The 24,299-nt window shown below is 32.6% G+C and overlaps 3 protein-coding genes across 4 annotated transcripts; 1 reads left to right on the top strand and 2 right to left on the bottom strand.

Annotated features, from left to right (window-relative positions):
• Positions 1-4,002: 4,002 nt before the first annotated feature.
• LOC108485038 (choline/ethanolaminephosphotransferase 1-like) lies at positions 4,003-15,602 on the bottom strand. Its single transcript, XM_053029281.1, has 16 exons — positions 15,557-15,602; positions 15,399-15,449; positions 9,604-9,755; positions 9,362-9,439; positions 9,154-9,229; positions 9,032-9,054; positions 8,854-8,954; positions 8,399-8,493; positions 8,165-8,233; positions 7,991-8,061; positions 7,478-7,541; positions 7,352-7,392; positions 6,692-6,744; positions 6,232-6,308; positions 5,195-5,322; positions 4,003-4,354 (listed from the first exon to the last, which is right to left on the bottom strand). Exons 1-10 carry the CDS (start codon positions 15,600-15,602, stop codon positions 7,991-7,993), a joined length of 762 nt encoding a protein of 253 aa, XP_052885241.1. The 3' UTR covers positions 4,003-4,354; positions 5,195-5,322; positions 6,232-6,308; positions 6,692-6,744; positions 7,352-7,392; positions 7,478-7,541.
• LOC108486548 (protein STRUBBELIG-RECEPTOR FAMILY 8) lies at positions 15,346-20,829 on the top strand. Of its 2 annotated transcripts, none has more exons than XM_017790665.2 (16): positions 15,346-16,209; positions 16,499-16,631; positions 16,741-16,812; positions 16,916-16,981; positions 17,071-17,142; positions 17,244-17,315; positions 17,683-17,754; positions 17,866-17,931; positions 18,010-18,075; positions 18,163-18,443; positions 18,935-19,188; positions 19,319-19,590; positions 19,689-19,824; positions 19,948-20,087; positions 20,205-20,361; positions 20,470-20,829. In XM_017790665.2, exons 1-16 carry the CDS (start codon positions 16,089-16,091, stop codon positions 20,620-20,622), a joined length of 2,133 nt encoding a protein of 710 aa, XP_017646154.1. In that variant the 5' UTR covers positions 15,346-16,088; the 3' UTR covers positions 20,623-20,829. The 2 variants fall into 2 exon arrangements, with proteins under 2 accessions (XP_017646154.1, XP_052885536.1); XM_053029576.1 differs by having other exon boundaries at positions 16,072-16,209; positions 16,499-16,641.
• Positions 20,493-24,282, bottom strand: LOC108485037 (subtilisin-like protease SBT2.4). The gene is made up of 9 exons (XM_017788898.2): positions 23,906-24,282; positions 23,676-23,820; positions 23,207-23,604; positions 23,021-23,116; positions 22,854-22,923; positions 22,497-22,779; positions 22,069-22,409; positions 21,442-21,982; positions 20,493-21,356 (listed from the first exon to the last, which is right to left on the bottom strand). The coding sequence occupies exons 1-9, from the start codon at positions 24,094-24,096 to the stop codon at positions 20,944-20,946; spliced, it is 2,478 nt and encodes an 825-aa protein (XP_017644387.1). The 5' UTR covers positions 24,097-24,282; the 3' UTR covers positions 20,493-20,943.
• Positions 24,283-24,299: the final 17 nt, after the last annotated feature.

The raw sequence follows: 24,299 nt of genomic DNA, 5'->3' as shown, positions 1-24,299 counted from the left end.
GCATGATTATGGGAAGGAATATGAAAGTTTAATTTGAATATATAAAATATCTGTAATAACAATGCTTAGATTGTTCTTCCGGTAAAGCTGGAGATTGTTGAACATAGCTTTTTTCATTCAAAAAAATTAATATTCAGACAACCCTAAATCTTTCTTCCACAATAAACCTAATCAGTTCCGACCTACTTTTGATCAATCTTATATTATAATCGAATAGCCAGCCTTTGTTTACCTCATAATAGTATGGCCTTCATGTGGTCTTACTTTTAATCCCATAAATCTTACTTATAATTCAAGAAAAAGACAAACCACACAGTGCAAAAATATTCGTTAATCATGTTGGATTCTTTGATTCCTCCATTTCACTATTCAAATCTTGAACATTATAATTCTTTCTCCTCTCCTTTTTCTATCCCCATGCCAAAGATGAAAGATTTCCAATTGGTTCATAAAATCTGCAGTAATAAATTGTCAATCTATCCATAAAATTAGGTCGGTATACGTATTAGGAGTCAAAATGCATTTTACTCATTCCATCAAAAAAATAAGTAAATTAGTTCATGTACGTTAGATCAAAGAGTAAACTGGTCATTTTGTTAAAAACTCCATCCATTTCTGCCGTTAAAAATTGGTCCTTATACATCAGCATGAGGTACACGTGGCACTATTCGGTTATTTCATCAATCACATTAATTTTTAACAGTACAAAAATTGGATGAAATTTTTAATAAAAATGACAAATTTGCTCGTGAATCTAATGTACATAGACTAATTTACCCTTTTTTTTTTTTTTACTAAATGAGACAAAATACAATACAACTCTTAACACCCTCAGTTAATTGGAAATAGCACAAAAATTTTAATTGAATAAGTCCCTGGCTAGTTCCATTCACGTCTGGAATAATTGAGGGAATTTGTGATTTTGCTGGTTCACTTTATGCCTTATTCTAAAATTAGACAGCAAGAATTCCAGCTTCTTTATAAATTCCATTTCCAAGTACTAAATTAAGATTCCTAGTTGAGCTTCTTACGCTTGTTTGGTAGTGTCAATCTTGTTGTTCATTTAATTGTATTTTAAACTAAAAAAACTTTCTATCAAATAATAAGTAAAAGGTAAACTATAAAAATAGTCACTTTTTGTTTGTTTCAGATTGTATTGTAGTCACTTATGTTTGAAATGTTACGTTTTAGTCACTTACATTATCGTTTTGTTACGAAGTGGTCACTTTACCGTTAAAATCCATTACCTCCTAAAGACAATCCTATGTGGCTGTCCAAATGGGTTTAAAATGACCACTTAGATGTCTGGTAGCTTGAAAAAAAATAAGTTTTTAATTAAATAAATTTAATTTAGACTACTACATAAAACATCCAAATTGGTATTTAAAACCTATCTGGACTATCATATAGGATTGCAGTTAGTGAGATAACGGAGTTTAATGGTAGAGTGAACTAAAACATAACATTTCAAATATAAATGATTAAAATATAGTATTTTTATAAATAATTGTTTACATATTTATATGTTGAATGAACCGAAAATACAAGGGTTAGGAAAGCATTTTTCAAGATATAATAAGCTAATATAAACAACTCACGCTGTCCCAAATTTAGTTTTTTTTTTTTATCAGAATTTTAAAACCAGAAAATGTAGAAAATCTATGGATCAGAGTCGGCTTCTAATTAGCAAACAAGTGCAGGCAATTATATAGAGAGGAGGTCCCTCCTTCTTGCCAGCCTATTAACCATCCTTTATTTTCATTTATTTTTGCTGATACTAAACTATTAGGTCTCTCAGGGGATGGCAACCATGTGGGGGTGGCGGTTCATTTTCCTCAATATTTTCATAATATTAATTTTAGGGTTTTTTTTAATTATGTCGCAATTTAATTTAATCCTTATGTCATGAAAATATAATTTAGAATTATCGTTTTAAATCTTATAAAACTTCGTCACTAGTAACATAAAAAATACACTCTTATCAAAAGTGATACCACTAGATTAATTGGTATTAATTTTAATAAGAGTACATTCATATATATAATGACGTAAATTTAAATATTTAGAGATAAAAAAAATAAGCAGCTTATATCTTCATGGCACAGTTAATAGCTTAATGCCTCTAATGCAAGGATGAAGGAACTTGGCTCCATAAACAAATATATATATATATATATATATATATATATAATTTTATCACTCCCAAAATAACAATTTAATTTAAATAATTAAAGTAAAACTCTATCCAAAAAATAAAAATAGAAAATCAATTAAAACCTTTTTATCATAGTAAATGCCGAACTACTCGAGACTGTGACGGCCCAACATCGAATATGCGGTAAAAAAAATAGGAATAAAATTGGATTGTTGTTGGGTAGGTTATATGGTGGAGGAAAGTGAAAGACAAAGATGATGGGGGCAGCAATGCAAAAGCAAAAGGGAATAAGAATACCTTTCGAACTCATCTCTTTCATTCTATTTTTTATTCACAGTTTAACAGTACTAAGCTAACAATATTTCTACCCAATTTAATATAAAACTTTAAATTATAATAGATATCCTAAGATGCAACTTTTTAGATACCCAATAAAAATGCCCATATCATATTTTTTACAAAAATATTTCTAATTAATACTCGACGTAATCTAACACATGTCGAAAAAATAAAATTACATTAGGCATATGTGCCGTGGGGAAAGGTGATGTCGTAACCAGATTGATGTCATTCTAAAAAATTTAAATTACGACTATTTTTTTAGCTTTTACTCAGTATTTTATAATATGATTTAATTCCATTCTATTTTTTTATTTTTAAAATAAATTTTAATATTTTATATTAAATAATTTTTTCATTCCTATTTTACTCCCAATGATATTTTAACGATTTTACTCCTAATAAAATTTTGAGAAAATATGTTCAATATTTCATATTTAAATAATCCATATAGAATTGCAAATGAATTATTTCTATTTCCAATTCCATTTTGGAAATCTATATTAATTTTCGAATGATTCTATTTTTCATTTCAAAAAACCATAGTCATTCCTGAATATTTTTCATTTATCTTTTCCTATTCATTTTGTTCATTTCTATTTAAATTTGCAATTCATTTCTGATTTCAACGAACTAGAGGATGGACCGATTTGACATATATAATTAGGACTCAAATTATTTGTAATTAAGTGCCGGCTCTTCGCCTATTAAATTATAAACTCATTTAGTCACGAATTCATTTCACTATAGTACCACTACAGCAAAATTGACTTTTAGCGGCGTTTTTTAAGGTCTTTAGCGGCGCTTAAAAGCGCCGCTAAAACTATTTGCAGCGTTTTTACAAGCGTCACAAAAAACGCCGCTATAGATAGCACCGCAAACAATTTGCGGCGCTTTTCCCACAAACGCCGCTAAAGGTCATAAAATTAAAAAAATAAAATATTATAAAATATTATAAAGGTCATAAAAAATATATAAAAAGCTTAAAATTCATTATCAAAATATTGAGAAGAATAATATCCATGATATAAATATAAAATTTTCTATTAAAATTCATTATAAAATTAAATTTTCTATTAAAATTTTAACTTTAAAACTACATACAAAAATTAAAGAATTTAAATTTAAAATTTAAAATAATAAATTAATAACACAATTAAAATCCAAAAGTTAAAAACTCAAGTTATCTTAAATATTAAAATAAAAATAAAAATTTTGAATCAAAACTAAAATAAATAATAAAAATGAGATTAAATATAAAGATATCAATAGAATAAGGTATTATAATGAAATTACTTAAATGAAATAAGGACTTAAATCATAACCATGTAAAATATAAGATTTGAATATCCATTCCCATGTGAAATATCAACATTGATTATTTAAATTGATTAAGTCGCTAATGAATATTCTCTTTTCTAAGTCAAAATTACAATTGCTTTTTTCTTCTTTCAACTCAAATAAAATAAAAGGTTGAAAACAAAACAATTAAATAAAAAATAGAATAATTAGTTGACACGAGATTATTATTAAATATATGCAAATATGCAAGTAGACTATTACAAAACTAGGCGTAGTTTTTGATCAACTAATTAGGTAATCCTACTGCAGATTCTATCTATAATCTGCTTAACTAACATACAAACATAAGGCACTCTAATACTTTTTTGCACATAAAATATCTGAAACTCACACCTGAATTCGGATTTAAAGCACATACGGTGTCAACTGCATGTTGATCAATATCATTCTTATTCGCTGCTACAATGCCTCCCACATGCATTTGTAGAGGTAGGAGCCAGCCATTATGTGCCTTCTGCAAATTGTTCTTGGACCGCAATCTAGTGTAGTTGGTTTTTCCTGTTCCATTTGCCACCAGTCAAAACATAAAAGAGCTATATTATGGTAACTCCATCAGCTTACACAGTAAATTATAGCTCGCATGTTTCAAAGGTATGATTCAATCAGTGGGGATTTTGGTACAATAACAGTCGTTGAGAAGGCAAATTGATGATAAATTAGATAGGAGCAGAGAATATATACTATATTTTATCTGAACAAATGTTCCTTTCTTTAAATATATTGGAATGAATAATGATTAATTTGCATCATCAACGCTAGTGAAAATCCATAAAGAACAAAAAAATGATAGTTAGAATGTAGCATAAAATTAGCTTAATTCTGCTGGGCAAAATTAGACAACTGCATCCCAAACACCATCACTAGAGATAATCATCCCACCACTAGCAGTAGACAACTACAGAAAATAGGCTAGTTGGTAAAAGAAAACAATTAATAACAATCAAGAAAATGTCTTCTAATTTTAGATAAAACACTAACTCGTTCAAGCAGTCCCTTTTAAAGAAAACTGATTAAGAAAGAAAATTCCAAATGCAAAAGCACTTCAACGTGCAAGTATAGGACTCATGAGGATACGGATATGAAATTAATGGCTCTACTATGGAGTTAATGATCACAAATTCAGAAATGTTACTGGTTTAGAAGTTCGAGGAACTCCATTACGGGCAAGTACATATCCAATCTCTTAAAACAGTGGCAAAAAATTAACATATAAAACTTATGCCAAGATGAACAAGGGTTGTTGAGTATTTCAATTTAAAATCTGTGGAGGCCCAAAATGCAACAGCTGATAAAAGCAAATCACATTTTAACGAGGCAAAGATGAAGCATAAGCAGTACCTCTCTTTCCTTGATTTCTTCCTTGAGAATAAGCTGCACTTGTATTTTGAAACAGGTAGCAATGAAATAAGTTCTTGGGTGAGACCCCGACTTTGTGTTCCAACACTCTCCCCTAACTCAAGTAATTCCTAAAGAGATAAATATAATCATGAATGATTAATAAAAAAAAATAAAGAAACAATTCACAAATGCTAAATTATTGTGTTTTAACCTAATAAAATTAAGCAACGATTTCAGCTAAGTCTAAGGATGAGTATGGACTGGTTTGGATTGGTTTTAAGGAATAATCACATCAAACCAAAATATTTTGGTTTTCGAAATTTTGAATTCAAATCAATCTAAATTATAACAAAAATCAAATAAGCAAATCAAAATATTTAAATGAGATTGTAAGGAACCTATAATGAATAAAGAGGATGATCATGAAACAGGACCAGTATATAAAATAAAGCAGAAATAAATAATGTTTATATACAATGAAAATTAGACTTGATCCAAAAAGTCGTAAATTAAAGAAAGTTTATATACTCAATTACTCATGAACAAGCATGAATCAATGGTGAAGCTTGGAGAGTACTGGTTTGAAAAAATGTCAAAAGAGTTTTGAGTGTCAGCATATAGGAAAAAATGTCAATTGTTGTTAATCTATTCATGAATCCACTGATCTTTATATACAAATAAAAGATTAGTAAGCTTGCAACATATATTAAACTCATAACCATACAACGATAAGAAAAGAAAAAATTTACTTCCTAGTTTTTCACAATAACTTCTCTTATATATTTCAATCTTTTAAATATCTTTGTGATTATTTTATGAATCAATTCGCATGTTTAATATAACATTAAGAATGAAAGCGGGTAGATATAACAAGACCTACCATTTTTGGATGTGTCCTGCCAATCCTTCACCCAAAATTTTCCTAGTCTAAATTTCTAGAATTTAGTAACATTAGGGGAATAAATGATAAACCCTCATAAGGAAGGTTGGTTTTAAGGGCTAAAATGGAAACGCGTAAGTTAAATATAAACACTTACTTGTAAATGACTCTTAACATGGTAAAGATTGAGTCCATCTAAATCCATCAGGTCCAGAATAGTCTTCGGTGTTGCTTCTAAAAATAAGATTTATGGTCAGTTCTATGGATAATTAACAGTTAATTCGCTTACCAGCAGCAACGGTAGAGCCCCACAGTAACTCTAAGAATTCAGTACTATTGAGAAAAATATATACACAGTTGAGTTTCAGAGACCAGAAAGCACAAGCCAAAGTTCAGTTCATGCATGAGGACTACCCGGTAACACATGTCATCCAAAACAGAAGAAACAAGCATGAAATTCTCTAGTAGCAACTTACGAAAGAGCCTGAACAGGATCCAAATTTAAATCACAAAAGAATATGGAAATTACATATAGGCAATTACACAAACAACGACCATAAAAGCAATAAACTAGTAGTTAAGAAGAGGTGAAAGGGTAAAAGAGAAGCTTAACATACCTGAAATAGAAGAAGAAAACTGTGAAAAATCAGTTTTAGTGCTTATCGACTACCTGTTGAGTTTGAGACAGGAAAGATTTTTAGAAGACCAAACTTTATACAAAAAAGAACTTAATCAAAGTATATAAAAGAGTACCAAAAAAGCGACAATTAATTTATATAGCTTGTTATGACCTAATTTTGTTTCTTTTCTGTCAAATAAATATTTAATAAAATGAAAATTTAATTTCTATATTCAATCCATTATTTCGATTTTTAGGATTCATTAACTCAAATACTACTTTCTGCACTTCAAATTTTATTATATTTACTACTAATATATAATAAAAGGCTGCATTCTGTAATAACCCTGTAAATTAGAGAACCATCAGAACAAGAACAAAAATATATACTGCATAAAAGGCTGAATCACTTCAGTAAATAAATCATGCCTTTGAATATTTAGAATTAACAGTCAATTGCCTTAGTAGCATCCTGTATGGCACTACCATACTCTTCCAATTTGGTGTGAGCAAGTGAGCGATTAGCCCAGTACACTACATTCTGACTATTTAGCTCTATCGCCTGCGTGTACAAGTCAATAGCCTGACCATATTTGTGTGCTGAATAAAAGAAAAAAGGTGAACGTTGTTATAAGAAAATAGGACAAACTCAAATTACCAAATGAGCACTCCTCCCATGAGTACAACAAAAGGATAAAGCTGACAAGAAAGAACAGAAAACACCGATTAATCATTTAAGCATACATGGAAGGAAGAAATAAACACAATGAATTTACAGAATTACCATTGCTAATGCCAGTAACATGCTTCCTTTTCTTGCCTTAACGATCTTATGGACATTGCTTATACTGCAATAGCAACCATACAAGTACATAAGAGAAGCTTATGCGGACACTAAAAGACAGCAGTACTATGAACAAAAAATAAATGTAGGATGGACTAAAATAAGGTGGTCTCATGCATGGAAACCTTGGCCTCTGCATTACACATGAAGCTATGAGTTGAAAACAAAAAGGGAATTGATAATGACAATGCAATTAGATCATTTAACTCAGCCTAATATTCCATAGCTCTAGTATAAGGCTACAAGCCAACAAGAAGCCAAAAATGAAAGCATGAGAAGCTTCAGCTCTCACATTGGACTACTAAAGTGGACAGTTTTCCACTAAAGGTCAAAGAATAAGTAATTCAAAGCACTAGCGTGAAACTACAAGAGTGCCAAATAGAAATTATAAGAAGCTTTAGCCATGAAAGTTGAAGTAAATTTTGACCATTTAGGATGCAGATAACCACTTACTTAGCAAGCCACTGTAGGTAAAATAGCAATTGGTGTCAACAAATACACAGCAGCTTTATATGTTGGAAGTTCTGGAAAAAAAGGTGAATAAGTAATAAAATAGTCAAAGAAAAATGGCAAAGCAACAAGAAATCCAATATAAGGTGCTAACCCTTTCTTAAACAAAGAACTTACCATTAACATAAGGTATCCAACTCAAGAAGGGTATCGATTGCTGAAATGGCTGAGCCCACCACTGGGCACCTTGAGGGGAAAAAGGTAAGCAATCATAAAACGTGAAAAACAATAATAATAGAAGAAAAGAATTCAAAAGAAGTTTCAAATTTTTTATACGTGGAACACAAGTAATATAAAGGTTTAGTACAGACTGTCAAAGACACCTCTATAACATCGAGTGAGGAAACATACCAACAATTGCTGTCATAAAGTGCAATCCATATATCAGCGCAAGACCCTCAGTCGGCCCATTGACAATAGGAAGGATAAGTGCATTGGTGAAATAGCTGCAGAAAATGACACAACAGAAGTATCAGCATTGGTAAAAGAATGTTCCACTGCATGCTACAAAAAACCACATTAGAAACTCCCTTCTAAAATTTTATGTAGAAAGGATGGAGACATTCGAGAGGAATACATATCAAACAGAATATTTAGAATACCTCAAATATACATCACGAAGTTATCACAAAATCCTTTCAAAAAATTACCTAACATTGAATAAAGTTTGATAAAAAGAGATTGAAAACAAAATTTATAAACCCTCTATAGAATAAACCAAGTAATTTAATAACTGCAAAGTGTATGGCAGGATTTCTTAGAAGGAATACAAAATACAAAACTAAATTACTCTTTTGATAACTTACTGTTCCCATGTAGCTCCATAAAATGGTATAGATAAAATTACCCAGAACCAGAAACTGTCCCCTCCGCACATGGCAGTGCTCCCAAAATCCATGGTTTCGAACTTAAAAAGAATCAATATTGTATAATGGCAGAATTTTATTAGACATCGTTATGTAATGAAACAAGTTAAATACATACCGTACTTGCAAGTGCATCACGCCCTGCAATATTTTAAGACCACCAAAAATAATTACTCCATCAGAAAATTTTCTAATAAAAATAGCAAAGGATGGAAAGAAGAGATTATAAAGTAAACTTACCATGGTCAAAAAGTTCTCCAAGTGGACTCGAGGAGTTTGTTCGTCTAGCTTGTTTCCCATCTACAGCATCAAAAGTCTAGCAAGTAATTACTAATATGTGAAAAAGATCCCATACTTTGAATACATTGCCAGAGAGAAAACATTCACGCTCATCCCCCTTTCCCAAAACACCAAGGAAATAAAGAAAGAATAAGGTGGAGGTATAAACCTGATACAAAAATAGAAGCAACCCGTGTGCAAGATGAACCCATCTTGGTGGAGGTGAATCCAAGTGAGGGGAATAAACCTGAAACAGTAATACAAATAAAAGAATTGAATGGAATCCTAACCATGCATTTTGTTTTTATTCAATGATTCTTCAACAGTCGAAAATTTGCGGGTGAGTTTGTCAATCTTTCATCGAAATAAGTGTGTGGAAGTGGGAATGCGAATGGGAACGAAGTAGCAAACTGTTAGTAGGGACTTGAGACAGCTAGGGTTCCTTCGATAAGAGCTTGGAGACGCTGCTGGAGAGTTTCTTGATTGAAAAGAGCAACAGAGGGGTGAGATTGGGGGTGTTTTGGCGGTACCGATTTTAGGAGGCGTTTTTATAAAAACCGCCCCTATTGTTAACTTTTTGTGGCGTTTTTATTAAAAATGCCACCAAAAATCATTTCATTTTAAATAAAATGACACCATTTTGCTATACTAATTTTTTTTATTTTATCTGTTAAAAATTATTAGTTAAATGATTTTATAAAATATTTATTATTATTATTTTTATAAATTGGTTTTATAAATAAAAAACTAAGTACTCTAAAAATAAATATCGCATATTTTAATAAGAAAACAAATAATTAAATGGTCTGTAATTAATTATTAAGTTAGAATTATCCAATATAAGCAATCAATCTCTCACATATCAAATTTTTATTAAAAATTAAGACGTTAATCATGATTTTATATTATTCTTTTCCGATCTAATCTCCATTTCATTAGAGATATTTCTTCCTAACTAAAATATGACTATTTTGCTAGATGTTCGATGTGGAATGATTTTAGTTTTGTATTTCATTTTATTTGTTATAATTTGGTCCTATCCATATCAATCATTACTTTTATTTATTTATTTATCAATTTTTTAATTCTAATATTTAAATATATCAAATGGTTTAGATTAAATATTTTAAATATAAAAGTATTAATTGATTGTATAAAATTCCATCATTTAACAAATCTTAAGTAAACTTTAAATCTTAAACCATTTAATATATATAAAGCCTAATCCTTAAGTAAACCTAACACTTAACCCTTAACCCTAAGCCTTAAACCCCACCCTTAAACCATAAACCATAATCCCTAAACCCATAATCCATAAACCTTAAAATAATAACTCATACACTTTGAACTCTAAACCATATACCCTAAATCATAAACCCTAAACTATAATGATAATTAATTCAATATTTTAAAATTAATACTATCTCTTTTATAATTATATAAGAAAATATTTATCATATAAATTAAAAAAACACTAATTAATCTAAACCCTAAACTCCTAATCCCTAAACCCTAAACTATAAATCTTAAAACATGAACTTGAACCCCTAACCCGTAACCCCCTAACACTTAAACCTTAAACCACAACCCTTAAACCACCCTTAAACCATAATCCCTAAACTCATAATCCATAAACCTTAAAATAATAACTCATAAACATTAAACCCTTAACCATATACTGTAAATCCTAAACTATAATGATAATTAATTCAATATTTTAAATTTAATACTATCTCTTTTACAATTATATAAGAAAATATTTAACATATAAATTAAAAAACAATTAGTCATATACCAAAAATCTTTAAAATTATTTTAAATAATAGTTTTTTAATTTTTTAATTTTTGTATGCGTTTTAAAAAATGCCGCTAAAGGTATACATATAGCGGCGCTGCTAATACTTGATCTTTAGCGGCGTTTTTAAAAAGCGCCGCTAAATCCACTAAAGGCTCAATACAAAGCGATGACGTTGTGTTAAATTTTTTGCGGCGTTTTTTGTAAAGCGCCGCTAAAGATCGAGCATTAGCGGCGTTTTTTGAAAAGCGCCGCTAAAGGTTAACCTATAGCGGTATTTTTTAATAAGCGCCGCTAATGCTCGTTCTTTAGCGGCGTTTTTCATTCAAACGCCGCTAAAAACCTGTTTTGGTGTAGTGTACTATGATTAAGCTCTCCATAACGACATACTATAACGAAAACAACTACTCAGTACTCATCCAATGACCTTGATCTCTTTGGAATAATATCCGCTCTCCTAATATAATCCTATTTTATTTCATGGTAACCATTACATCTTCCTTCATGAAAAGTTAATCACTATCAAATAGTGATCAAGTCATCAATCATAAAGACGAACGACATGTGGCTACGCTTACTTTTCATCAACCATGTAATGCCTATGAGAGATATCATTTACATGTCTCGAACTATGAATTTCATTATTGTGAATGGCGCTACATATTGTAGAAGTCGTACATTGTACGCACCAGCTTTCGGTTCCTTATCTATTTTAACTAAGTTTTTACTTATATCAGAGTATACGAGTCACACATACATAGTCTACCATCCACTCAGGATTTAGGTATGTCGTACTATAAACATCACAAGTGAATAAATTAATACACAAATTTGAGATCTATTCTTCTTGGGTCCAATCCGATATACTATCAGTCCATTCAATTACATCTATGTCTGTATCTCTTGGAAGTCATCCGCTTTCATAACCAAGATAAGGCATCTCTCCAGTTGGACTTGATAAACCACATATTAGTTTTTCAGTCAATTTGCTCATTTCTGATTAGACTAAGGACATGTGTAGGTTTGTCTACTAATACAAGTTGTCTTTCTGTACTACGATCCGACCACATAACATCGCTTAGTATCAGTTTAAACAATAGACAATCAATGAGCAACATTTGCTTCTATTTTGTTTTGTATGCAAAAACCATTTGAGGATAATAATACAAAGTATATTAATTGTAATAAATGAATTTGTTTTATTAACCAAACTGTTCAAAAAAATTATTAGTTTTACAAACGAATATACTACTCTCATGGCACTAGATCCAACAATCTTAACATGTGTTTGGTGTTAGTCATATAGTGGTCAACCACTCACGGTAGGGATAAGCATTTGATCGAATCAAATTGAGTGAAAAAAATTTGGGGTTAGTCGAGTTGACGAGTCCTATTTTATCATTTTGACTCGATTTAAATTTTTTTTGAATCGAGTCATGTGAAATTATTCAAGTTAAATTAAAAACTTAAACATGTTAGATTAAAATATTATTACAAAATAACTAATTTCAAGTTAGAACACATAAATTTGAAATTGTCTATATTTGAAAGTTCTTAAAAGCAAACAATATATTTTAGTATGATAAATTTGAATAAGTAATTTGCTTGTTTAAGTCCTAAAATTTATTATTTTGAATTTTTTTAAATTTATAAAATTTAACCATTTTTTATATACTCTTTAAGATTTTTTATTTTTTGAAATTTTTATGAATCTTATAGTTTTTTAATAATTTTATGAAAATTTGGAATTTTTATAAAGTTTTTGAATTTTTGAAAATTATTTTGTAATTTTTGTTCAAAGGAACTAATTTGATCATTTTCGAAATTGATGAGGACCAAAATGATATTTATACTAATACATTATTCAAATTATTCAAATTATAAAATTCAACTTGACTTGATCTTATTTAAATTGACTTGAAAAAATTAAATAACCCTATTCAATTAACTAAAAATTCGAAAAAGTTTAATCTTTTCTTTTAACTCAAGGCACACAATAGCTTTCTAGTTAGACCACATTGGAATCGAAGAGCTGATATGTGACCCAAGCAAAGAAAGATTTAAGACATATCTTGAATGAGATCCAGCCTCCACGTGCCATCTACATATGCATCTTCTATATCTATAATCCGCGAAATGTCGGGCATAGGCGCAGTCTTAATCGGCAAAATCGTAATTGTGCGATTCGAGAGTGGTGAAGCCCATTCCGACCAATGTGATAGACTAAAGATTTTAATACATATTTCTACTCTATCTATAATTCAGTGCACCCTCATTTTATTAGTATCATAAATAATCACTTTGCTTTTGTTTTTCTCAAAATTATGCAACTTTTGTTAGGTTAATGATTCATTCATTTTGTTAGGAAAACAAAAACTAAATAGCTGGAGGTTGCTTTTAATCATCACCACCCGCTATAAAGTTATTCAAAAGAGCCCAAAGTCAAAAAGAAAAAGACAATAAAGGGAAAGTTTTCTTGATTGGGAGATTTTAAGTCCTTCTCAGGTATCCGGACGAAATCAACTGGGCAGGCAGGCAGGCAGGCTCTGGTATGGTCCTTGTTGCCCTTCCCCACATCTCCAACATAATCACACTATTCACATTGTTGGTTTCAATATCAAAACCACTCCCAATATGCCTCCTTTTGTTTTGTTTTTCGTGATTGTTGTTTTATTAATATTGTATCTTTCTTTAAGAAGGTAATGTCTGGCTGAGTTGAGAATGTGTAACTTTGAAAATCATGATCATTTTTATGGATATTGACACACTCTCATTTTGAGTTTTTAATACAACAAATACATTATATATATAAGTCCAAAGAATTTAGGGTTTATTGCATTTATATTTAAATCAATTAAATATTATAAAAGAAAAAGTGTATTGAGGAGGGTTCAGATTTTACCAAATATAAGTATTTACGTCGTTTTTGTTACAAGGCCAAATGAATTAAAGCCAGTAACATATTGCATGTTGGTTTGGTTTTGACCATGAAATTTGATAAAATGCGAATTATATGCTCGCAAAGGGCCGTCAAAGTTCATTCGACTCAAACGAAGCTAGGGCCAACAGAAAATCTTCGTCCCTTGATTATACCAAGTCAAAAAAGTATTTAAGGAAATGTAAAAAATTAATTAAATTCATATCTAATTAAATTTTTATTGATAATTAAAATAATTAATTAAGTTTTCATCATTGATTACATTGATGATCAATCGATTGTGACACGTGACAACTTCTAATTTAATTTAATATTTTTCTCATCAAAATAATTAAAAATCTTAAAATTATAAAAAAAGTAAAACTATTAAATATTAAAAATATGAAAACTGATATCAACTTATAAAAATATAAATACTATAAAAATATTAAAAATCTAATAATTTATAATTTTTCATAAAATTAATAAAAATATTTAAAATTTTATAAAAACATATTAAATTCTATAAAAATCATAAAAGTATTAAAATCAAAATAAACTTATTAAAATTATAAAAAATCATAAATACTTGAACTTGATCGAATTAGTCGATTGGATCGATTAGACCGAAATCAACAAGAGTACTGGTTTGGAGAAAATCATTACATAAGTCGACCTAGAACGGTTGAGTTGGTTTTTTAAATATTTTTTTTTATTTTTTAATGTTTTATTTAATTGAACTAAATTGATCAGTCGAACTAGCAAACTAATAGTCTGATCGGTTCGATTACTACTCTAGTTCTGAAAATCTTGGTTTGAATATTTTATTATGACATATGCTAATAGTTAAATAATAAAATTTTAGTTTAATAATAATATTAAAAAATAAAAAATCAGTTCAACTGTCCAATTCTCAAGTCACTTGATCTAATGACTTTCACAGGACAAATACCCTTACTGATTTTGGGGTAATGAATCATGTTGAAGTTTTTATAAATTTCTATTAATTTTTTATAGTTTATATCCATTTTAATATTTTAAATAATTTTTATTATTTTTAAGAAATCTAGTACGTTTTGTTAATTTTATAGTTTTTTAAGATTATATTAATCTTAATATTTTTATTTTTAATTTTTATAATTTTTATAGGAAAATATTAGATTAAATCAAAAGCTATCACTTGTTATTATTTAATTGGTCTGTTAGTTTATTTTAATAATCAACGTGATTAATTATATTTTATTGTGATTTTATTTTTCTTTAAATTTTTATCTTTTAAATGGAAAATTATATTTTTACCCGCAAAATTAATATTTCAATTTAAATAATTTCAGTATTATATTTAACTTATAAATTTATCTTAATTTTCAACATAAAGTATCTTACTTCACCTCTTGTTGCAGTGAAAAACAAAAATAATAGATGGAAGTATATATACTGTGAATGGAAAACGAATTTAGACAATATACTGATTAAATTAAAATTTTAATTTACCAGCAAAGGGGAAAAAGAAGAGCGGAGGCTCTCTCATCTTTCTCAGTTTAGCTAATTCCAAATTCCAACACAGTGAAACGTGAAAGCGAAAGTCCAAGAACAAGACAATGAAGAGAAAAGAAAGAGGATGGAAACTCGAATGTGACAGTGAAAGGAACCTGAGCAAAGAAGTGCTAAATTGTCAATACCTTGCTTCCATACCATGTCTCAACCAAACCCCTTTTCCCTGTTTTTTCTAGTCTACTTTACAACTCTTGTTTTTTCTTACAACATTTTCACTACCGACTCTTTTTTTTTTTTTTTTTCAAATTTGACCGACACCCACAACGCGAAACACTCTTCACATGTAATAAACACACAAATACACAAACACACACAGACACGCACACACACACGCAGACACTCTCTCTTCATTTACTACCCTATACCATCCCCCTCAAGCATCGGATCTCTCTTTTCTTTCTTTTTTCTTTAATGGCGATGTCTCCCAACAACTATTTCTTCTTCCCGTTTTCTTCTCTTTCTTCTTCCTTGTATTTCTTCTTCAGCTGCTTTTGAATGTCCATGGTTCTTTATCATGTGCTCCACATCAACTGATCCTCACCTCTATACAGCTGCCAATATCAACTGCAACAACTACTACAAGACTAAAACAACAACCCCAAAAGTTATAAAAAAAAGAAGCTAGCAATGGTTTACAGTAACAGACCCTTTTCTCTTTCCATGACTCGTTTGCTGCTCAATGAGTTAGTCGTACTCGGTTTGATCTTTGCTTCCACTCCAGCTCAATGTGTCACTGATTCTTCCGATGGTATTTCTCGTTTCTCATTTTGATTATTTTTCTGGGTTTTTTTTATTTGTTTAAGGCATTGGTGATTTGGTTATCTGATTAGCTTGGCAAGTCTATATATATATATTTGACTTTTTTGGCTTAGATGTGAATGTGATTAGTAAAGATATGAACTTTGACCTTGATCTTTTATTATGCTGTGTTGTTTCATTTAAGGGAAAATTTAATTGCTTTGATTCCTTGATTTTAGTTCTGTTTGGAACCTGGGGATTTGTTATTAAGTTGTTTTCTTTCCTTTATTTGTGGACAGTTCAAGCGCTTCAGGTTATGTACACTTCATTTAACAGTCCTTCAACGTTAACAAACTGGAAAACTAATGGTGGTGATCCATGTGGAGAATCATGGGAAGGGGTTACCTGTGAGGGCTCAGCCGTCGTTTCTCTGTAGGAGATTGTATATATTTTCAGATATATCTATTTATCTTTTGGAAATTTGTAGTTTGATCGGTTTATGGTTTTGGTTGATGTATGCTTCTTATTGTTGATATAACAGTGATATTTCTGGGTTAGGACTTTCTGGAACCATGGGATACTTGCTCTCTGATCTTATGTCTTTGAAAATACTGTAAGCTTATTCCGTTGCTCTGATGCTGATGTTCGTTTGAGATAGTAACTCTTTTTTAATCATCTAATTAGTTCATTGCCTTTTTTTCTTTCTATTATGTTAGTGATTTGAGTAACAACAACCTTCATGATACAATCCCCTACCAGTTGCCGCCGAATGTTACGAGCGTGTAATGTCTCTGATTCATTTTTCTGTTGTTTTAATTTTTTGGGGAATTGCTTAGGTTTTAAGATTCCTATTTATTATATGATCATGCAGGAATCTTGCTGGTAACAACTTCAGTGGGAATCTTCCTTATTCCATTTCTACTATGATTACTCTCACTTACTTGTAAGTGATATTATCTTGAATGCCATGATGATTTATTTTACTAATCACACAACCGAACCTGAACTTTCTTTCATTCCCTAATTCTAAATCTATGGTTACAGGAATGTAAGCCATAATATGCTCTCCCTCTCTGTTGGAGACTATTTTGCTAATCTTGCCAGACTCGGGACTTTGTAAGAGAACTTAACCGTATACATTTCTTATGTAGAATTATGCGATCTAAGTTGTTGTTCCTTGCTGCTTCAGTATTCCACTTATTGCTGTCCAGTTCAAATACTCAAAGTTCTGTTTCAGTTGAATTTGGATAATTACTGAACTGATTTTGAAGCCATGCAATGAACAAATTTCCCGGTTTGTCTTTTGAAGATCATATACCATGTTTTTCTTTAGGTCTCTCATGGTGGTACGGCGATTAGATGGTTTTGTAAAATTCGTAATGTCACTTATCGATTCCGAATTGTTTGGAACGTTGTTTAGGTCTCTCATAGTCTGTTTGAATATTTTCCTAACCTGTGTAGTTTGGGTACCTTGTTAATGCAGGGATCTTTCCTTCAACAACTTTAGTGGTGATCTTCCTCCTTCATTTAGCTCATTGAGCAATCTTTCTACACTGTAAGTGTTTCTTTAAAAAAGTAAAAATTGAAAGAGAAAATCTATCATAGTCATGGAGCTTGACCAAGTGCTATTGATACCTGAACTTATTGATACCTGAACTTATGGCAGGTATATGCAGAACAATCAATTGACTGGTTCTCTTAATGTCCTTTCGGGTTTATCTTTGACAACTCTGTAAGTTACTTTTCTCGTACTCGACTTGGGTTTTTACTCTCTTTCAGTCTGTTCTTATGCAACCTTGATTCTTAACAGAAATGTTGCAAAGAACCACTTCAATGGCTCAATTCCTCGAGAGCTTTTTTCAATCCCAACTTTTATGTAAGTCTCGATATGGTATTCCTGCTAATATGCTTTTCTGAATCTAGTTTATGCAAAATTTTAACTTCATTATAAAAAATGAAACAGATATGATGGCAACTCCTTTACCAATGAACCTGCTCCTCCGGGTAGATCTCATAATAAACATAATTCTGGATCTGGAGGTCATACATCCCCGGCTTCCGATGGTCAATCATCAGATTCAGATAATGGACTATCAGCCGGAATTATTGTAGGCATAGTTCTCGGCTCTTTATTACTTCTTGTTGTGGCAGTACTTGCTTTTATTTTCTGCATCCGCAAAAATAAAAGAAAGGTGAGCGGTGCAAGAGCTTCAAGGGCAAATCTTTCTGTTAGCACCGGCAATGGTAGGTTTCCTTCTTCATCTTTCTGTTTTCCCTACAGTATTTTAGTTTGGAAAATTGAAAACATGATGTTAAAGAGGAGCTACATTCTTTGGGGAGTGGATCTATTTAGTTCTCATGAAAGTGAACATTTTAGACTCGAGTAACTGATAGGCAGATGTCTTATTTCTATAATTTTGTGTTGCTTAGTTAGTGAACCAATATATTTTGAAAATTGTTTGAGTCCTTTCATGTCAATTAGTCAAGTGTTGTTTTGGTTACTATTGATTGAAAACAATGATTTCTTCAATAGAGCTATTGATCTTAAAGAATTGGTCATTGTTGGCCAAAAAGAAAACACTTCAAGAAAGCTATCAATTTCAAAAAATGAAAAAAATATTGGTGATATTCGTTATCCCGTACTGAAAATAAACTCGAGAGAATTGATTCTAGTTCACCTTCTTTTGCTCAGCATAATCTTACTGGAACCTTTTTCCTGCTTCATTTTTTCACAGTACATACCGAGACGCAAGAGGAGAGGGTGAAAAATGTTGCTGCTGTTGTAGATTTGAAACCCCTACAGGCAGAACCAGTAATGGTCGAAAGGATGTCCAAAAATGGATCTCTAAACAGAATGAAATCACCCATCACTGCTACATCATATACTGTTGCTTCCTTACAAACTGCAACTAATAGTTTTAGTCAAGAATATCTTATTGGTGAAGGTTCCCTTGGTCGTGTTTACAAGGCAGAGTTTCCGAATGGAAAGGTAACTTATTGTAATAAATGTTTAATATTAAAGTTCTCTCAGTAGAAAAAACCCGTGTCGGATAACTTGTGAAATAATACAAGACTTCTTTCACAATGATAGGTAACTCTTTTCATCTTGTTTGATGTAGACTATGGCTATAAAAAAAATTGACAATGCGGCATTATCGTTACAAGAGGAAGACAATTTTCTGGAAGCTATATCCAGTATGTCACGCTTGAGGCATCCCAATATCGTTACATTGGCTGGATACTGTGCAGAGCATGGACAGCGTCTTCTGGTATATGAATATATAGGAAACGGTAGTCTTCATGATATGCTGCACTTTTCTGATGATGGTAGCAAGATGTTAAGCTGGAATGCACGTGTCAGAGTGGCACTTGGCACTGCCCGGGCCTTAGAGTATGTTATATGTGTATGATATTTTTGAGTCTCTCATACGTGATGCCAGCATTTGGCTGCTTGCTTGCATATGTTCCTTTCTGATAAAGATGTTTCAGGTACTTGCATGAAGTGTGTTTGCCTTCAGTTGTACATAGAAATTTCAAGTCTGCAAACATCTTACTTGATGAAGAGCTCAATCCTCACTTGTCAGACTGTGGTTTGGCTGCACTTACACCAAATACCGAGAGACAGGTAAAAAGTTTCTTTCAATAATAAAAATGAATCATCAGCAAACAAGGTTGCGCTCCACTGCTGTCTGTTAAGGGAAGTTTTACACTAGCTCTTGACTCTTTTTATTTGTTTAATGTTGCGCAGGTTTCAACACAGATGGTTGGTTCATTCGGTTATAGTGCTCCTGAGTTTGCGTTGTCAGGAGTATATACTGTAAAGAGTGATGTATACAGTTTCGGGGTAGTGATGTTGGAACTACTGACTGGTCGGAAGCCACTAGACAGGTAAAACCCTTTTCAGTTTCCAACGAGTAGAGAACAACCTCTATATCTTACTATCTTGGCATTCTTATGGTACTATCTGTAAGTAATTTTTTGTGTGGTGTATTCTGCATTTTTTAGTTCAAGGGTGAGATCCGAGCAATCGCTTGTGAGATGGGCTACACCTCAACTACATGATATAGATGCCCTAGCAAAAATGGTAGATCCTGCACTAAATGGCATGTACCCTGCGAAATCTCTGTCACGCTTTGCTGACATCATTGCTCTCTGTGTTCAGGTAAAAGAATTTACGAAAGCTTTGGACAAGTTGGATTAAGTTAACCTAAGTGGTTTTGTAGGGTAAAGAAAAGAAAAATTGCTAACTAGGAAATGTTCATATATGCAGCCAGAACCCGAGTTTCGACCTCCCATGTCTGAGGTTGTGCAAGCTTTAGTGAGGTTAGTGCAAAGAGCAAGCGTGGTCAAAAGGAGATCGAGTGATGAATCCGGATTTTCATATAGAACTCCAGATCATGAGATTATCGACTTGTCATTTTGAGTGTGAGTTGAAACCAGAAGAGAATCAAACTCAAGAAATGGAAAAAAGGAAAAAGTGAAAGGAAAAAGAGGTTCTGTAATTATATCTCACATTGTCAGAAAGTTCATAGTTTACACTGCAAATATATAGCTGTATTATTGGAACATTATGATGCACATTCACGTTTTGCATCTTCTTAATAATAATTAAAAAAAGGTTTTACTTTAATTCATTGAAATAAAGTACATTAGACATTCCTTTGTTTTGCTGTCTTGTTTTTCATTTTTAGTTTAGTCTCGTCTTTTGATCTCCAATTGGTCATACTTCTCTGGTGATTCCCTATTAGACAATTGAAACCGGCCTAATCGTTACCGGCATTCTCACAATGTGATTTAAGCTTCCTGTTAAAATAATTTCACCAAAGGTGAACTCATTGGTCGATTTAATCACATTGATTTCTATGTCTAAATCTTGGGTTCCCTCCGGAGCTATAGTAAACCAAGGTGGACGCAAGGTGATGGTTGTCCCATTTGGTGGTATCGCTAAGCTTACGTATGTCTCCGGTTTGGTAGCTACGTTCTTGAAACTCCGTCTCACTGTCAGTGATCTCCTTAGTGCAGATATGGTCACCGACGGTATGTTCAAGTTAGCAGGGTGGCCAATGGACTGGCCGCACCACACTCTGGTGGCGGCTTTGATTGCAAAGCGATCAATGAAGGGCATTGAACACAAAAAGCTGATATAATCTTCAAATTCTGCTTCATGATGACATTATAAAGAACAAAGTTGCATATATTGGTCAAGCTTGATGGTAGAATTTGGAAATGTGAAAAGGTTTACCTGATGATAAGACCAAGCCTGGATCCATGGCATGAGTTGGATTAACAAAGCCAGCGCCAAAATCAAAATTATTAGAAGAATACAAGCTCCCGATATTGAATCCTTCGGCCATTATAATCCCACCATTGTTATCAAACTTGGTGGCCGTGGTTGAGATTGCCGATGCAATCATCGATGGGTTCCAGGAAGGGTACTTTTGCTTAATTAGTGCTGCAATTCCTGCAACATGAGGTGCAGCCATGCTTGAACCCGACAGAAGAGCAAAATTGTAACCTGTCAGAATTGGATCCAGGGCACTCAAGGGGCTCCAGGCTGCCCAAATTTCATTTCCTGGGGCAAGAATATCAGGTTTTAGTACATCAGAAGGGTTTCGGTTGATGTCAATAAAACTGGGCCCCCTTGAAGAGAATCTGCTAACAATGGGTGCTTGGACACCAAACGAGGCAACTCTACCGTCTTGTATAGCAGCTCTAGCGTTGAACTGTCTTACAATGCCTCTTGCATCCCTTAATGTTTGTTGTTCATAATATTGAGATACAATCTACAAACAAACATAAAGATTGTATAAGAACTGGTTGATTACAATGGGAAAATTGCCTGCTGTGGAGTGATAAAACTATTTTTTACCTTTGCATCTGCAACTTTTGGGATTAAAGCGCCAGAAACAGAAAAAGGAATTGGTTGCCCAATGAAATCACCATAACTTGGATTTGCAACAAGAACAAACCCCATAAATCCAAGAACTCTTGCAGTGTCAAAAATGGCCGTTAAGGTGGATGTCTCGTTATAGAAACCGGCGGAGAAACTGCATAGAACAATACTACCCCTCACTACATTAGGGTCAAAAGCTTCTGGATGTTGGCACTCTTCGACGTACTCCGAGGTCCTAGGGAATGCTCCACTCAAATTGATTGCATCCTTAGCCAACACCAGCCTATACAGTAGTGATCCATTTCCAAATGTTGGAGCTAGCAAAGACACATATGATGCATACGTTATTGTCAACTTTTAAGGGTTTTAAACTAATCACTGATGGTAAAAGAATGCATTATTACCTGATAACCCCACACCAGAAACATTTAGGCCATTTCCTAGGAGAAGAGAAGCAGCGTATCTTCGATCTGTCCTGGAAGCGGCTGCACCGACAACCCAAGGGCTGTAAGACAATACTGTCGAAGGACCAGGACCTGAGTTTCCCGCAGCCTGCACCACGAAAACCCCGGCTCTTCGTGCGAATAACATGGCTATGTCAAAAATGCTCAAGAATGTGACGGTATCTTGTGGTGGTTCCTCCGGTCCGATCGACAGCGTTAAGATATCCACTCCATCTGCTACTGCCTGTGGTGTCACAGCACAATATTATATTGGTAACATGGTTATGTTAGAAAATTATGTAGATTTCAATGCCCTACTTGATCAATTGCTGCAACCACATCCGCAAGGGTTCCCACTGTTGGATAGACAGCCTTATAAACAGCAACTCTATTTCCAAAAAGCAACCAATAGTCGATATCATTACTAGAATGATCCCATAATACCAGAAAACAAATTCTGCAACAAGGAACCAAGTAAAACAGACCTTGCACGCGGTGCCATCCCACTGGCTCGTCCATAATAGAAGCCGTTAACCGTCACAGGGACCCCAGCATTTCCAGCGGCAATTGATGCAACATGGCTGATCCAAAGGACATGTCTCCAGCGTTACAAACCAAGGAAAATAAATACACAGTAATGAATTCATTACCTTATTTGTTGCATATATTACCTTCCATGGCCAACAGCATCAGCCGGTGAAGGAATGTCTATGGTAGCATTAAGAGAAGCGGCTGCTTGAGCCCCAGCTATGAAAAATCGGGTGGAAACTATCTTACCATTGCACGAAAACGGTGGGAATAGAGGACCCGTTTCACATGCACCAGAAAAATGAGAGAGATTGGACGTTAAAGGGTTGAGTATGTCATAAGCAAAGCTTGGGTGAAAGGGGTTGATCCCTGTGTCAACAAAACCCATAACAATCCCATCTCCTGCATTTCTATCACCTCCTTCTTGAGTCCACACGGTTTGAGGTAACCCTAAGAACTCTGGAGTATAAGTAGTCATCGATTTGGCTCTTCGATCTCTTTCAACCAACTTCACTCCTTGAGCAAGTTGTAGTTTCTTAGCCTGAAAATTTTCATAGCTATTACAGTCAGAGAATGAAACAATGGCTGACAAAGTACTAAGAAAACAACAACCTGAGATGGTGTAGTGTGGACAGCAAAGCCATTAAGGACATGTTTGAAGCTGTATAGCTTGTTATAGCTTCCCTTATCTAGAGTGCTTTCAAGAACTTGATCATGAGAATCTACCAACTTGTTTGCATGAACTTTGTAAGCTTCACTAATCATTCATACAGAAAACAAGCGAAGTGTTAAATAACTAAAGAGATAATCCAAAACTATAATTTGAAATGCTCTTTTATAACCTTTTGGGGTCGAATCTTCTTCCTTGTTGACTAGATAGAACATCACCATGAAATGCTACTGGTTCTCCTTCCATCAAAATCAAATATATCGATCTCTCTTCTACAACAGATGCAATAGTGCCGATAGCAAGAAGATGGAGGAGAAGAACTGCATAACTGGATGCAGCCAATACATCGACCCCAGTTGCCATGTTTTACAATGGAAGAAAATGTGTTCACTTTGTGGAGTTTGTTGTGTTTAAATATAAAAGGCAATAGCAAGTTACGAACTCATAAATGGTCATTAGCCACACTGTTAACGTGATTAAAGCTGTTTCCTTTTATGAAATTGAGCCCCACTTGAAGAATTCTAGCGGTTACCTTTATTTTCTGCTTAGATTCAAATAAAATCTGG

This window comes from Gossypium arboreum, chromosome 6 (genome assembly GCF_025698485.1).
Source record: "Gossypium arboreum isolate Shixiya-1 chromosome 6, ASM2569848v2, whole genome shotgun sequence".
Taxonomy (NCBI): domain Eukaryota; kingdom Viridiplantae; phylum Streptophyta; class Magnoliopsida; order Malvales; family Malvaceae; genus Gossypium; species Gossypium arboreum.
Note: the sequence above shows the minus strand (reverse complement) of the source record. Positions and strands in the feature narration are given on the sequence as shown.